Source organism: Artemia franciscana, chromosome 8 (assembly GCF_032884065.1).
Source record: "Artemia franciscana chromosome 8, ASM3288406v1, whole genome shotgun sequence".
NCBI classification, from domain to species: Eukaryota; Metazoa; Arthropoda; class Branchiopoda; order Anostraca; family Artemiidae; genus Artemia; species Artemia franciscana.
The window spans coordinates 22,397,016-22,412,408 of NC_088870.1; the positions used below are offsets into that span (position 1 = coordinate 22,397,016).

The 15,393-nt window shown below is 33.6% G+C and overlaps 1 protein-coding gene across 3 annotated transcripts in view; it reads right to left on the bottom strand.

The window, feature by feature from the left end:
* Window positions 1-2,200: 2,200 nt before the first annotated feature.
* The window catches only part of LOC136030151 (eukaryotic translation initiation factor 4 gamma 3-like), a 119,685-nt gene continuing 106,492 nt past the window's right edge, over window positions 2,201-15,393 (bottom strand). For 2 of the 3 annotated variants that reach the window (XM_065708854.1, XM_065708857.1), the window contains 4 exons: window positions 9,216-9,377; window positions 7,072-7,355; window positions 6,157-6,316; window positions 2,201-2,433 (listed from right to left, as the gene is read on the bottom strand). In XM_065708854.1, the coding sequence (XP_065564926.1) occupies window positions 2,221-2,433; window positions 6,157-6,316; window positions 7,072-7,355; window positions 9,216-9,377 (819 nt within the window). In that variant the 3' untranslated portion in view covers window positions 2,201-2,220. The remainder of the gene's footprint in view (window positions 2,434-6,156; window positions 6,317-7,071; window positions 7,356-9,215; window positions 9,378-15,393) is intronic. The other variant, XM_065708855.1, reaches the window with a different exon arrangement.

Sequence of the window (15,393 nt, forward strand, 5' to 3'; positions counted from 1 at the left end):
AAGGGGAAATATCAGAGCATATTCCGGTATTAAGAGACCCAATGATTAAAAAGGTCGAAGAGTAATTCCATATTATGAAAGTAGAGAAAAAACTGAACAATCTTCTGGTTTATGAACATCTTTGTTTTCTTGAAACTGCAACTGCTATACTAGTCAAGTTGCTGAAACCTGCATAAAACAAACAACGACCAAATACCAGTTTTTCTCTCGTTTCAACAATCTATCCTTCTTATTGCAGATGTAAAGCAATGTAATGGTCAAGGAGGAAATCTCTAGAAAACTTGTTTAAATGCACAATATTTTGTTTTCTCGCCAGATTTTATATCCTTCTAGGTAATCATGATAGCCCCGTCTACCCACACAAAAGGGAATCCCCTCTTAAGAAACAAAGGCCCATCAACTTATTTAAAATACAGGTATTTTAGGTCTAAAGCGCCCTTTATGGCAGCTTATAATACCCTTCACCAAATAACTTTATATCATTCATGATGATAGCTATACCGTTGAAATAAATCCAAGTCTTCAAGAAACGGCAGAAATAATTGACTAGCTTCTGATATCCAAAACTATAAAACTGAAGATTCCTCAGAATTTGAAGCTGTTTTCCCTGTTCAGTATGTTTGTTTTGCATAGTTTATAAGGCTTATTAATTATGAGTGCAAGTTTCTGTCAGTATTATAGATGGCTATTAACAGTTGATCGTTTATTATTTTATTTATCATTTTTCAGCAATTCTTAGAAGATCCTTCTAATTTCTTTTTTGAAACTTCTCTTTCTTCCTAATAAGGTTTCCTTATGTCAACAATAAACAGGAACTATAATATAGATGGAACTGTTACTCATTCTATTATAGAGCCGTTTTGGAACCTCTTCCAAATTATATTCTACAATTGATTCTTCTTAGAGGCTCCTGCCTTCCCTTAAATTGAAACAAAAATAATCTAACGTTTTACCTAAATATACAGACAATAGAACTGAGGGCGTACGGGGTAATTTAATGCCATAAATATGGTGTTCTTGTTTATTTGACGTTAGTTGAACAACAGTGACTTTGCTTTTCTCTGGAGATTCTATTATGTAAATTTATTCTCTTATTCATTTATCTGGTGATTCTCTATTAAATTATAACCTCTCTGATTTAATAGCTTACCCTATTTCTGTAAAGACATCTCCTTCCCGGTGAGGAGCCCACTGATTTTTTTTCAAGTCAAGAGCCTGCATTAGTATAAACCGAATATGGGACAACAAATAGTATCTCCTGCTCAATTTTGTCGTTTTGTTAAGATATACATCGAGCTTAGTTGGCTGTATAATTAAATTAAACTGAATAATTATATAGCTGTATAATTCCCCTGAGTTATAAGGTTCCCCTAATTCAGGTTCCCCTGAATTATAACGAATCTGATTTCATAGCTAACAATACTCATGCAAAGACATCTCCTTCCAGGGGATGAACCCACTACTTTTTCCTTAAGTCAAGAACTTGCATTAACATAAACCGAATACGAGACGACAAAATCTTCTCTCCGACTAAATTTCTTATTTTTGTCAAGATATACATCGAGCTTAGTTAGCTGTATAATTAAATTAAACTGAATAATTACATAGCTGTATAATTCCCCTGAGTTATAAGGTTCCCCTAATTCAGGTTCCCCTAAATTATAACGAATCTGATTTCAGAGATAACAATACTCATGCAAAGACATCTCCTTCAAGGGGATGAACCCACTACTTTTTCCTTAAGTCAAGAACTTGCATTAACATAAACCGAATACGAGACGACAAAATCTTCTCTCCGGCTCAATTTCTTATTTTTGTCAAGATATACATCGAGCTTAGTTAGCTGTATAATTAAATTAAACTGAATAATTACATAGCTGTATAATTCCCCTGAGTTATAAGGTTCCCCTAATTCAGGTTCCCCTAAATTATAACGAATCTGATTTCATAGCTAACCCTACTTGTGTAAAGACATCTCCTTCCAGGGGATGAACCCACAACTTCTTCCTTAAGTCAAGAACCTGCATTAACATAAACCGAATACGAGACGACAAATCTTCTTTCCGGCTCAATTTCTTAATTTTGTCAAGATACACATCGAGTTTAGTTAGCTGTATAATTAAATTACACGGTATAACTAGTTAGCTGTATAATTCCCCTGAGTTATAAGGTTCCCCTAATTCAGGCTCCCCTGGATTATAACCAATCTGATTTCATAGCTTACCCTACTTCTGTAAAGACATCTCCTTCCCGGTGAGGATCCCAATGATTTTTCTTCAAGTCAAGAACCTGCATTAACATAAACCGAATACGAGACGACAAATCTTCTCTCCGGCTCAATTCCTTCATTTCGTCAAGATATATATCGAGCTTTGTTAGCTGTATATGGATTTGCTTCTCTGAACTTCCAACATCAGCAACTGCTCTTTGGTACTAAATATAAAGTATAGTTTATTATTACTATTTTTGTTTTACTTGTTTAATGTATATATACAAATACAAGAGGTAGAACAACGCCTCTCCCAACCCATTCAGCAGCCACAAAAATGTTACAATAAAAACACTTCAGAAGAATTATGAATTCTAATTTTGCTCAAAATAATAAATTCTAATAGTAGAAATAATTCATAATCCCCACAAATTTAAAACTAGGATAAAACTGACTCATGTTCTTTTCAAACAGTTCGTGGGAACAAACTGTAGTAAAGAGCGACCCGGCTCAATGGTAAACGAAACTCTAACAAACGGACCTAAAAGATAAATCAAAAGAATGGGATTTTCATGCTGATTATATAAGTTTCATCAAATTCAGTCTTTGTCATCAAAAGTTACGAGCCTGAGAAAATTTGCCTTATTTTGCAAAATAGGAGGAAAAAATCCCTAAAAGTCATAGAAACTTACCGAAAATCACACCATCTTATTCAGCGTATCAGAAAACCCTCTAGAAAAAATTTCAAGCTACTATCTACCAAAATGTGGAAATTCGTATTTTTTGTGGAAGCTTACAGACGTTTTCACGTGGATTTTTTTGGTTTGGGGTTGAGGGGAGGGGGTTATATGGGAGGATCTTTTATTGGAGGAAAATATCTTGGGGAAAGAGAAATTCAATGAAAAGGGTGCGGGATTTTCTAGTATTACTATAAAAAACAATGAAAAAATAAAAATGTAAAATTGTTTTTAATTGAAAGTAAGGAGTAGCATTAAAACTGAAAACGAACAGAGATTACGACGCATATAAGGGATTCTAAAAATGTTATAGAATAAAGAGTGAGGGATTTAGGAGAAGATAAATACCTCGCATTTTATGCTAAAGTATTTTTAGTAATTTAAACTATTTATTCTAAGGCCTTTCTGATTCAGGAGTTATTCTTAAAGAATTGACAAAATTTAGGATTTAGTGTGAAGAGCGAGGTATTAACGAGGGGACAAACCCCTTCATATGCATAATATAAATATAAGAAAATACAAGTTTGTTAGGTGAGTTAATGCTTAAGTTGGTTATAATTTTTACTAATAAAAACGTTCGTTAAAAATTAAAAGTTCTAGTTGCCTTTTAAGCAACCGAAAAATTGAAGCGCAACTAGGCCTCCTTGCCCACCCCTTATTTCTCAAAATCGGCTGATCAAAACTAAAAGAAAGCCATTTAGCCAAAAAAAGAATTAATTTGGAAATTTCATTTTAATAATTTATGTGCGGAGATCCAAAATCAAGCATACATTAGTTAAAAACGTTCAGAAATTCAATAAAAAAACTAGTTTTTTTTAACTGAAAGTAAGGAGCGACATTAAAACTTAAGACGAACAGAAATTACTCCATATATGAAATGGGTTGTTCTCTCCGCAATCCCTCGCTCTTTACGATAAAGTTTGACTATTTGCCACAATTCAAATTTTTAAAACAATTAAAAACTTTAGCGTAAAGAGCGAGGGATTGCGGAGGGGACAACCCATTTCATATACGGGGTAATTTTTGTTCGTCGTAAGTTTTAATATCGCTCCTTACTTTCAGTTAAAAAAACTAGTTTTTTTATTTGATCTTTCCATAAGGATTGACTGATGGTCATAGGTGATATTTTGGTGTTGAACTTCCTTTAACTAGATGTATTTTCTTCAAAACAGCCTGTTTTTCAAAAATGTCAAAGGGATAAAAGAAGGAATATACAAAATATTAAAAAGCTAATTTGTATTTTTTACCTTTTTTTTACAAATGAATACACTTATATAAAATGTAAAAAAAACTCATTCGCTTTACTTTGTGAGGAGGGAATGCTGATGTTTCTCAAAGTGTTAAAAAATGATACGGCTCCATGTGTTGATAGTGAAGTAAATGAGTGTCTTGAATATGGTGGTTCTGAGGTTTGAATAAGTTACTGATGATTATGAATACGATGTTTGAAAAAGGGGAAATGCCTAACGATTTTTAGGAAAACCTTAATTAAACACTGTATCTTCATTATCGAAGTAGTAGTCTGGTCTCTGTTGGTAGAAAAAAAAACTTCGTAATATAACACTTCTTAGACTAAGAGATGCTGTAGACAAAGTTCTAAGAGAAGAACAGTGTGGTTTTAGATTAGGTAGAGGATGTGTTGACCAAATTCTCACTCTTAGATTAATGATTAAGAAGTTTCTTAGGTGTCAGCCACTACTGGTCATCAGTTTAAAAATTAAGAAGAGGTGTTTGATTGTGTTGATTAGAGCTTCAGCAAAGGTCTTATCCTTGCATGATATATTAGACAAATGCATTAAAATGATTAGTGCTATGTACAAGAATTACAATTCTGTGGTCAAGATTGGAAATGAGGTTAGCAGCTAATTTTGTATTATATCAGAAGTTAAGCAGGGTTGTGTTATATCCCCTGAAAGTTTGAACAAAACGAATGAACTTTTAGAGGTTTTCTAGTCCAGGGTGCTAGAATAGGTTTGAAGATTAATGTTAAGAAGATTAAGCCACTAAGACTAGGAATAAGTGAGGATGAAAAGGTGATGTTGGACAACGAAAAAATAGAAAATTGATCAGGTGGGCAGCTTTAATTACCTTGTTATTATGATTAGTAAGGACAGTGGAAGTAATGAAGTTGTTAAAAGTGGAATAACCAAGACTCAGAGCATTTTTTCACAGTTAAAAAAAAGTTTAAAAGAATAAGAAGATCAGTCTGCAAACCAGGATTATAATATTGGAAGGTGCAGTGATGACAATGGTCAAATATGGCTCTAAAGTATGGGCACTACGAGAAGCGTAAGGAAATTTAATAGGTGTTTACCACAGAAATTGCCTACGGAATCTTCTGGATACCCGGCTGACTGACCTTATTTCCAACAATAGGCTGTACGAAAAATGTGGTTCAATCCCTCTTTTTCGGGCTATAACGAAAGCAAGGTTGAAATGGCTAGGGCAAGTTCTGTGGATGAAGGGCCACAGATTTTTTGGAAGATTATCGTTTTCGGCCAACCGTCTAGGGCTAAGCAGAAAGTATGTCTTCCTTGTCCGAAGTGGGAGGATGTCACAAAGAAATATCTAAAGGAAATGGGAACTTCCTGGGAGGTTGTAAATAGAAAGGATTTGAATAGATTGGGATGGAGTAGGAGAGCGTTTAGCTTTGTTGTCCTCGGGCAGCTTGGTGCTGAGGTGAGTCGTTAGTAGTTGAAGCAGTAGTGGTAATAGACTAATTCAAAATTTTTAGAGGTAATAAATTCATAAAGTAAAAAAAGTCCCATTCTTAAATAACCGAGTGACAAAATAATGAACTGCCTATGAGAAATAAATGAATAACTGATTTAGATAAATGTATTAGATAATTGTTTGTGAGGGAGGTACAATTAATACCTTAAAAATTGTTATTTGTTTAGAGAATTGAATGGGTTAAATAAATATGTTCTATAAAATTAATTATTTCTTTATCTGAGGGAAGAAGTAAAACACAAAATTTATATTTTTATTGTACAGTTAATCATGTTAAACAAAATTATTGATAAATAAATTTCTTTTAATCTTGGCAATGCAATTTTGGCAATGTTTGCTGATGAAAGTAACCCTCAAAATAAAACCATTTCATATTTTCTCGTCTCCATTTCAGGGAGCTAATATACCAGTTCTTGTGTACGCTTGGAAGTTAACAATAGTATAACTTTAATGCATGTTCTAAAAAGGTGAACTTACATTGGCATCATATTCTTCTTCATAAGTTTTACCAATTATAGAAATGAATTTGGAAAGACATTCGAGCTGTTCCTCAGTGGGAGACTTCAGCAATTCAGATATACAAAAATTAACATTTTCCACTGTCACAATCTTCAATTTGAATAACTCACCAAAAAAACTGAAAGAAATGCTACAATTAGATCGTTTCTCAAGAAAGGAGCTAAATAATTATCACACCTGGAAGAAAACGTCTACCGAGGTCTATTTTTTAAAATAGCTGATTAAGAAAAGAAGACTAGGGAAATTAAGACAAGAAAAGGAAAATCCTGATTATAAAAAGGAAAAGAATTATAAAGGAAGAAATTCAAAAATATGCAAAAATCTGATACCAAATGAGGGGAAAACCAAACATAGGGAAAAAAACACAACGCAGATATTTCAGCAAAGCACTTCATCGAGCCATCCTCCGCACTCAAAAAGAAATAATATATAAATACAACAAAACCAACAATCTTGAAGGTTAGTTTTTGTTTTCTTTCTTATATAATATTCCCTTGGCCAGATCCCCCCAATAGTAGATTAATTTTAACTTTTAAGAACAAAAGCTTTCGCATTAGCATGTATGTTATTTTGTAGGAGTAGGATCTTACATTATGGCTTTAACAAATATTGAAAGCACAACAAAGAATTATATTGGTTCACATATCTTAATGCTCATGATACTTAGTTTCTTATTAGGATCTTAGCAGAATTGAATGTTATAGGATTAAGGACATGATATAAAATATTTATTAGTACCAATCTATTTTAAAAATTAACAAAAACGAACTACAACTGACATTCCTGGCCAAATTGTCATTTTGAAAGAACTGGGGTAAAGAAAAGGAAAATACTAAAACATTCATGCAGCCAAAAAACTGAAAACAAATTTACCTGAGATTTCCTATCATAATATGTTTTAATTTTCCTTTCCTCTTGTTCAATTCCATTTGTATTTCTGTTTTCTTTTCTTCTGTATCGGCTTCCAGTTGGGCTTTCTGTTTAGAAATTATCTCTTCTTTCAACTTTTTTAGTTTTTCAAAAGTCTGGTGACACCTGTCGAGAAGAAGTTTTCGGAATCTGACTATCCCTGTGCCACTGACCGAGGGTATTTCAATCTCGAACATCAATTTACTCACTTCAGCATATTTGGGAGTATGTGTTTGCTCTTCAACAGCCTGAATATAAATAATATATAAATACTTCTATACAAACATAAAAAACGATATGAAACAAATATGTTTTCTAAAATTACAAGGAAATTGCAGCCTTTGAACTGGACTTGTTAGGAGTTTCAAATACTCATATTCCAGGAGTAGGAAACATTAAATTAGGCGAATATTGAATTGTTCTTCTCAGGCAGGGGATTAAGTACATAGGGAGGGAGTAGGAGTCCTGATGAATAAAGAAACTGGCGAGTGTTGATAAGGTTAGGAAGGCATTAATGACAAACTTCTCGTCGCTCATTTTATGACCAAAGTGCAAGAGAATAATCATAATTTTATATACCCTATAGAACTGATTAGTGGAGACAATAATGACTCAGATAAATTTCACTTACAGCTACAGGATCAAATAGATAGGACCTCAGTTCAAAAACATGGTATTTTTCTTGGGAGATTTTAATGCCCAGACCAATAGACATAGTGGTAGCCTAGGTAGTTTTCGAGCAGAAAAAGATTACTGTAATGGATATAGACAACTGCAATTTTGCACGTATAATAATCTAGTCATAGCAAATAAAGCGTTTGCTCATGTAATGGTACATGTATCAACAAAGTGTTAAAATGTTGATAAGACAACTAACAATATTGAATATTTTGTTGTAAGCCGACGACTGGCAGGATCAATACATGGTACTAGGGTTACGGGAATGCTTTTAGTTATGTTGAAAGAACAGATCACCAGCTTGCAGCTTTTAAAGATAATTTAAAGCTAAAAATTCCCTAGGGTAACTAGCTACCAGGACGTTGTGACGTAGGAAGACTCAAGGACGAGACATTGAAAGGATATTTTCAGGAACAGTTGAATAATAAACGGGAGAGTCTAAAATCTGAAAATTTGGAAGATGGATGTAATAATTTTTTGAAAATAGCTTGTGAAGTCGCTTTAAAGGAAGAAAGGTAGAAACGCTAGGAATGTTCTTGGAAATGCCTTAGGTTTAAAAGAAAGGAGGAGGGACCTGTAAAAGCATTTTTGAGTGAAAATAATATGAAACAATTTTATATTAAAATAAAACATTCATATAAGTTTATATGAAAATAATTAATATAAAAATAAGAAGAATTTAGTATAAGAAAAAACTTTAGAATGTGAATTTATGTGTGAAGTGGAGGCCATGGATAAAATTACGGTAGATCTTATATGGAAGATGCAGCCAGACGGCATGATAGTAAAATATCGTAGAGGCATACAAAAAAGTTTAGAGGAAATGATCAATCTGAGTTTGCCTTAATTAAACATTGGAATGGGGCCACAATTAATTTAGAGGGAAAGAGTAAGAGAAATGGAAAAAAAAATTTGAGAATTTGATAAGCCATGATAGGGCTAGAGGAAAAGATACAATCTAAAATAAAAAAAGTTTGCGACGCTTAGAATGTGAATGAATATTTATTTTGTGAGGAAGCATAAGTGATTCTTTTGACAAACTTGAAAATTGACAAATTTAAAGTTTTCTTTCTTCTAACCCCTCAAATTTTAATATTTTATTACTAGACCTTTAACACTTTTTTTTCAAAATCTTAAGGCTCTTATTACAATTTTCAATAACAATTAAAAAAAAATTTCTTTTTGACAATCTTAAATTTCTAAAGTTTCAAAACTAAATCCTTTGTGTTTCAAAAATCACTATTTTTTTAAACTTTCAGATTTATTACGTCAATTTTTGAAAACACAAGATTTTCCAATAATGAATATTAACGAATTCCAATTTCCTCTTGTTTCTAACAACCTTAAAGTTTCAGTTTTCATAACCTGAACCATGAACACTTCAAGAATGTTAGTTTTTTTCCAAATTCCACAACTTGAAAAACACACACCTTGGCATACAGGACGTGGACGAGAACATCAAGTTTTTCTTCGGCATCAATTTTTTTGAAATTATTGAGAAAGAGCCATTGCATAAAACTTGACACTGTCGTTACTTTAGGACTTTCGCAGATAAGCCTTTTCAGTTGCCTGACAATAGCAATTTCAACATTCTGTAAATAAAGCTAATTAGTGTGAAATTTGTCTCTCTCTTCTTGTCTTTCTGTTATAAGCAGGTCAACCAAGGATTGAGTTTATTTTCAGGATTTTTTTTTGCATTTCCTCTGATTTTGGTCCAAACGATCCACCGTCACCCATCAAAAACTGTAGAATAGGGTCATAGAATCTATTGCTATCCATAATGTATATATATATATATATATATATATAATATATATATATATATATATTCACATATTCACATATATATATATATATATATATATATATATATATATATATATATATATATATATATATATATATATATATATATATATATATATATATATATATATATATATATATATATATATATATATATATATATATATATATATATATATATATATATATATATATGTGTGTGTGTGTGTGTGTGTGTGTGTACCAAAGATATATACTTACATCCACATACACGAGTATAAATAATCAGAGCACTGAGCACACGGCAGTTTTGTATATACGTGGTTCTCGTTGTAACTCATCTTCCAACACCTTGAAAACTTTTTTCCTGCATTTTTCTTAGTTTTCTAATGCTGCTTAGTTATTTTGTTAGAAAATTGAGCCTTTTGCGAATGGTTATGATTTTAACTCGTTTCGCGTCGTCTTTATGTACGAATCGCTGTAATTCTCGCTGTCGATTGTGTTCTAACTGTAGATTTTGTTATGGTTCATTTTAGTTCATTATAGCCTCAGACATTCTTGCCGTGCTTTTTACTAAAACTGTTTGGATTACAACATTATTTTGATTTGTCAAAGTAATTCTTCATTTTGAATACTTTCACATGAGGTAGTTATATTGATTTCTTTTTTACACTATAATTGCTATTGCAACACTTTCATTTATCTTGATGTGATTTTTTCCATGCCTTTTGCTTTAGTTTTTTGGAGTCTGCATCCGTCTGCTTTTTTCGATCAATATTGCTTGTGGTCACACGTCTTTTAACCGTAGATTTAAATTAACATTTCCCTTCAAAAAAAGGCATTTAAATTTCGTGCCCTTTCCCGAGATCCTAGCGTGAGACTAACCAACGCTTTCATAAGTCCCTAGTGTCCATAATAGTTATTATGTCTGTAATAATTCTTCTGTCACTCAAGCCACTAAAAGGATAATCCTCAGTTTATCCAACGTGTGTGACTATTTCTTTGTACCTCCTTGTCATCAATTGAAAATTTTAGCTGAGATCTCAAAGATGTCATTTATCTGCTCTCAATTTATCTGCTTTGAAAAAACAAAAGGTAAATCCTTTATTTCTTTGCTTTAGTTATTCCCCTTTCGTTGGCCAACCTTTCTCTTAACCTGAGTCCTAGGTCCTGTAGTCCATACCAATTGCCAACTTTTAGCATTCCAATGCTCATTCCACACCACCCCTTGTCTAACCGCATTTTCCCATTTCATTCCCACCTCTTCCCAGCTTCGAACTGGTAGCTTAAAGATTAATTCTGTTTTTGAGGAATAGTAAACCAGTAAAACCTCCACAGATTACCTGTGAATATTCAAATATAACATATAGTTTCCACTCTTTAACAAATACACATTTTACAAAAGAGGAAAATTTTACCCACCACTATTTAAATTTACCTAAGATTTAAAAAGTGATTCATCCCCTCCAACTTCGTCAAACGGCATAGTAGTATCTCTGTCCTGGTTGGTGAGTTTGAGCTTAATGGTAGACTTTCATGCAATACCCCAAATGATAATTTTTCAGTTTTAGATGATGTCCTTCCTATTCCCACCGTTAACCTTAATGCTTAAAACCTACCAAAGCTGCCTGAAAATGAATTTATTTTTAAAGAAATCTGCTGTTAAGGATCCCGAAAAAACGTTATTTTCCCCCAATTTTCCTCCTTACGAACACTAAAAGTTTCAATTTCAGAAAAGTTAGTTTAGTTAAAGCAAAAGCAAAATTGAACTATGTTGATGTAATCACAGGTATCACAGAAGCAGTCCTGGCTAAGTGGTTAGCACGCTGGCGTGGGAATTCTGAGTCCAAGGGGCACGGGTTCAAACGCAGTTATGACCAGTTATTTCGTTTGGGACGTGGGTCAGCGGTGTGACTCTGCAAACTCAGCCAGAGTCGACCCAGCTCTAAATGAAAAAGAGGAGGATTATTGATTTTAGTAAAATATTTTCTATTTCCTACCCTTATCCATATGCCAAAACTAGAAGAAATCATTTGGATATCTACTATTCCCAAATGCCTGCCTCAGCCTTAAATTTATTTCATTATTTGCTCATTTTGTGATTTACTCAGAAAAGATGCTTGTTCTTGTCGTAATTTCTAAGATGGACAAGCAAGTCTTGACTTTGTGATGATAAAGTGTCCCAATTCTGGCATCTTTATAGCAGGAAACGCAAAAGAACTTAGTCTTAATTATCTGTGCAAAGATCAGAAGCATAAGCAAATTTTTGATTTCCCTGCTACAAAAGGTTGAACCTCTTGGATGTTATTTCCCCCAACCCTGAAATATTTGACGATTCTCCAAAAACCTTCTTCCTTAAGTAGTAGCTATAAAACTGTCAAAAATAGTTCTAAGAGGTACATAACAAGAAGGTATGTTCACCAGATGAAACTTTCACTAATGTAAAAAGTAAAGGGCTAATTCATCTGAAACTAAAACTTTTTGCTTTGGAAAGAAACATGATCCTATAGCCCAGCGTAAACAAATAAAGAGAAAAATACTACGCCGTTATATTTCTCCTTTTGATAAGAGAAAACCTTCGTTTAGAGCAGAGCAAACCTAAGCAATAGCATGAGAAAGTTAAAACAAAATAGGGGATAGTTCGTGTAAGAACTATAATTTTCTACTGGCTATTATACCTTCTGAACTGACAGCCAATTAGCTTAACGATTAATTTGCTAACATTGTGCAAACATAGATACTCTCTCCCTGAAAACCATCAAATCCCTGAGACTAAAAAATATAAAATCCCAAAAATTTCTGACAAGAAAATAATAAAACAAATACAGAAACTAAGAAAAACCATTATATGCCCCTTTAATATCGTAACTGATCTAATAAAAGCAATCTCTGATCAACTATCAACACCCCATGTTAGTATTTCCAATAATGTTATCAATTCCAGATTTTACAATTCGTTTTGGAAGCTTGACTATATTACTCCAGTCCAAAAGAAAGTAGGCTTGAATGATTTTACTACAGCAGGCCCAATCACCTTGATCAGAGTTTTTTCAAAAAAATACGAGGGTTTCTCAGCTAACTGTTTAAAGGCAGTTGTTCTTAAACTAATTTACATACTAGTTGTAAGTGTATTTACATACGCTTCACGCCACACCAACACCTAGTTAGTTTGGGCATTTCCTTTTACACCAACACCTGGTTAGTGGGGGCACTTCGCAAACCACCCCAAGCCCCCCGTGCGCGTAAGTTGTTACGCGCTATATTAGTTACGCGCCATTGTAGTTGTGTCCCTGGGCTCTAACAGTGAATATACATACATATATATGTTCTTAACTACGTAAAACTTGCGAATATACAACATTCTTTGCTGTCCCATTGTCTGCGCATGTACAAACCCTTATATACTTATAATGACGTCATATACAAACCCTCTTTTTACAAACAGACAAATAAGCATATATGCGACTGATTTTTACATAGATAGTTGGATAAAAAGATATACATATACACTATAAATTAACTACTTAAAACTTGTGAATATACAACATTCTTCGCTGTCCCATTGTCTGTGCATATAAATAGATTGTGAGGGTTACCGACCTCGAAAATACAACATACAATTATCCATTGGAAAAACAATCTGTATTAAGATCTACACTGCATTTTTCCAATGATTACCCTTGAGCTTTGTTGATGGTGATTGCAAATGCTAATGGAATTGGGAATTGCAAAGTTTTAAATTGAAAAATCAGATCTGTTGGAATCATGGAAATCGACAAATAAGAACAGCCTCACCCCCAAAAGGCCCTGTTAAGATTGTTGCCTCTATTACGTTTTCCAATGCTTTTTTTTACAGCAAGTCACGTGCAATTGAAAGCTTTGGTGGGTTAATATTTCGTAGCAGTGTTATTATTACGCCTAATTTTAGTTGTAGCACGTGTGGTGGAAACCCTGGCAGATCCAGAGAATTTAAAAATTCAGATGGATGATTAACCAATTCATTTGGTTCCAGAACTGTGTCGACTGACTTGCAAATTACTTCCTGATCTATAATCTTGGTCAAAATAATATTTGTTTATTTCGTCGACGTCTCTATTCTTAGCTTCCGATATTGCTCGTTCACTGAGCCCACTTATGATTTTTATAATTGGTTAAAATATTTGGAAATACCTTTTCACCCAATTCATTTTAGGACGTCACTAAATTACAGAATTCAGCAGACAGCTGTATACGTCCTGAAATTGAGTTTACTGGGAGCTTTCCATTTCCAATTGCCAGTAATTGATCTAAAAACATTTCACCAGAGTCATCGTTTTGCAATCGGATACGCATATTTATAGTTAATTTTAATGTCTTTACGTTTGCCCATGGATAAGAATTTTTCAGGAAAGCATTCCTCTCTTCCGCAGGGGTTGATCTAGGTATTATAGGTAATTTTTGCCTGAAATCTCCCTCAAGCAATATTAATGAGCTGCCAAAGGGTTTCGAATAGTCTTGCAGATCTCATAATGATTGCTTCAAAGCCTCGAGCGATTTTTTGTGTGCCATTGTGCACTCGTCCTAAATAATAAGTTTGCATTGCTGCAATACTTTACCCATCCCAGATGATTTGGAAATATTGCACGTGGGAGTTTCTGTAGAATGCAAATTCATAGGTAATTCCAAAGTTGAATGAGCAGTTGTTCCACCAAGCAGCAACGTTGCGGCTATTCAAGACGACGCAATTGCAAACGCTGTGTCATTTTTGATTGAATTGCTGCCAGAATAGATTTTATCACAAACATTTTACCAGTACCTCCGGATGCATCCAAAAAGAAGATTTCTCCAACGTTGTTATCGACACAATGCATTATCCTATCATAAATGTCCTTTGGCTCAGAAGTTAACTTAGAAATTTTATTTTGTACATGCGACAATAGATCACACGTGCTGTAACTTTGTTCACGATCCAATTCTTCACATGTTAGAACAGCAGCGTTACGATTAGGTAAAGGCATTTCCAAACCCTGAAGAGGTTTGTTTGCCATACATACTCACAAATCCTCAATAATAACTAAAGTGTAGTTTAAACTTTTATGGAAAATCAAAGGTCATATCTGACGTCTCTAACCATTTTAAATGGAGTATATCCTCGGCCATTTTCGATTTATATTTCTCCCATAACTCAGTAAAAGCTAAAGGAGAGCACGATGTTAGTATGATTCCAAACAATGCCCGAATTTGACTTGGAGCTGACATTTTGCACGCGTTATTGATGCAGTTATCCCAGTTTTGGTTATTCTTAAATAAATTTCAGAGCTTAGCAGGTACTACGGTAAGTTTCATGTATAGTACCATTTAGACTTCTCAAATGCTCAAAGGACGTCGGACCAGGTACTTGTACGATTTCATCGATATCACTGATTTCGGACTGCAAGCCAAAAACTACCACGTCGCTGTCTTTGTTGACGTATTTACCTATGTATTTGATTACCTTTACGGAGTTACAGTATTCAATGTTTATGTGAGCATTAAACGTTTGTGATAATAAAGGTGAATATGGAACAACCCACTGGTTATCTACTTCGATGTTGGTACCGTTATGCTTCTTTATTATTGCTGTTTTACCGCTATCTTCAGTAGTTCTTCTTCTATATAGTGGGTAACCATAATTGCTGGTAATTTTGTTGGGTACTAAAAGTCGAGGATATGCTTTGTGCACCTTTCTTTTGCCTTGCATGGTGAATTTTCATTCCGCGCACCACAAGGTCCATGTATCATATTCTTTTTACCACAATTTCATATAAGCCCTTATCAATATTTTCATCAGGTATGTCAGCGGAA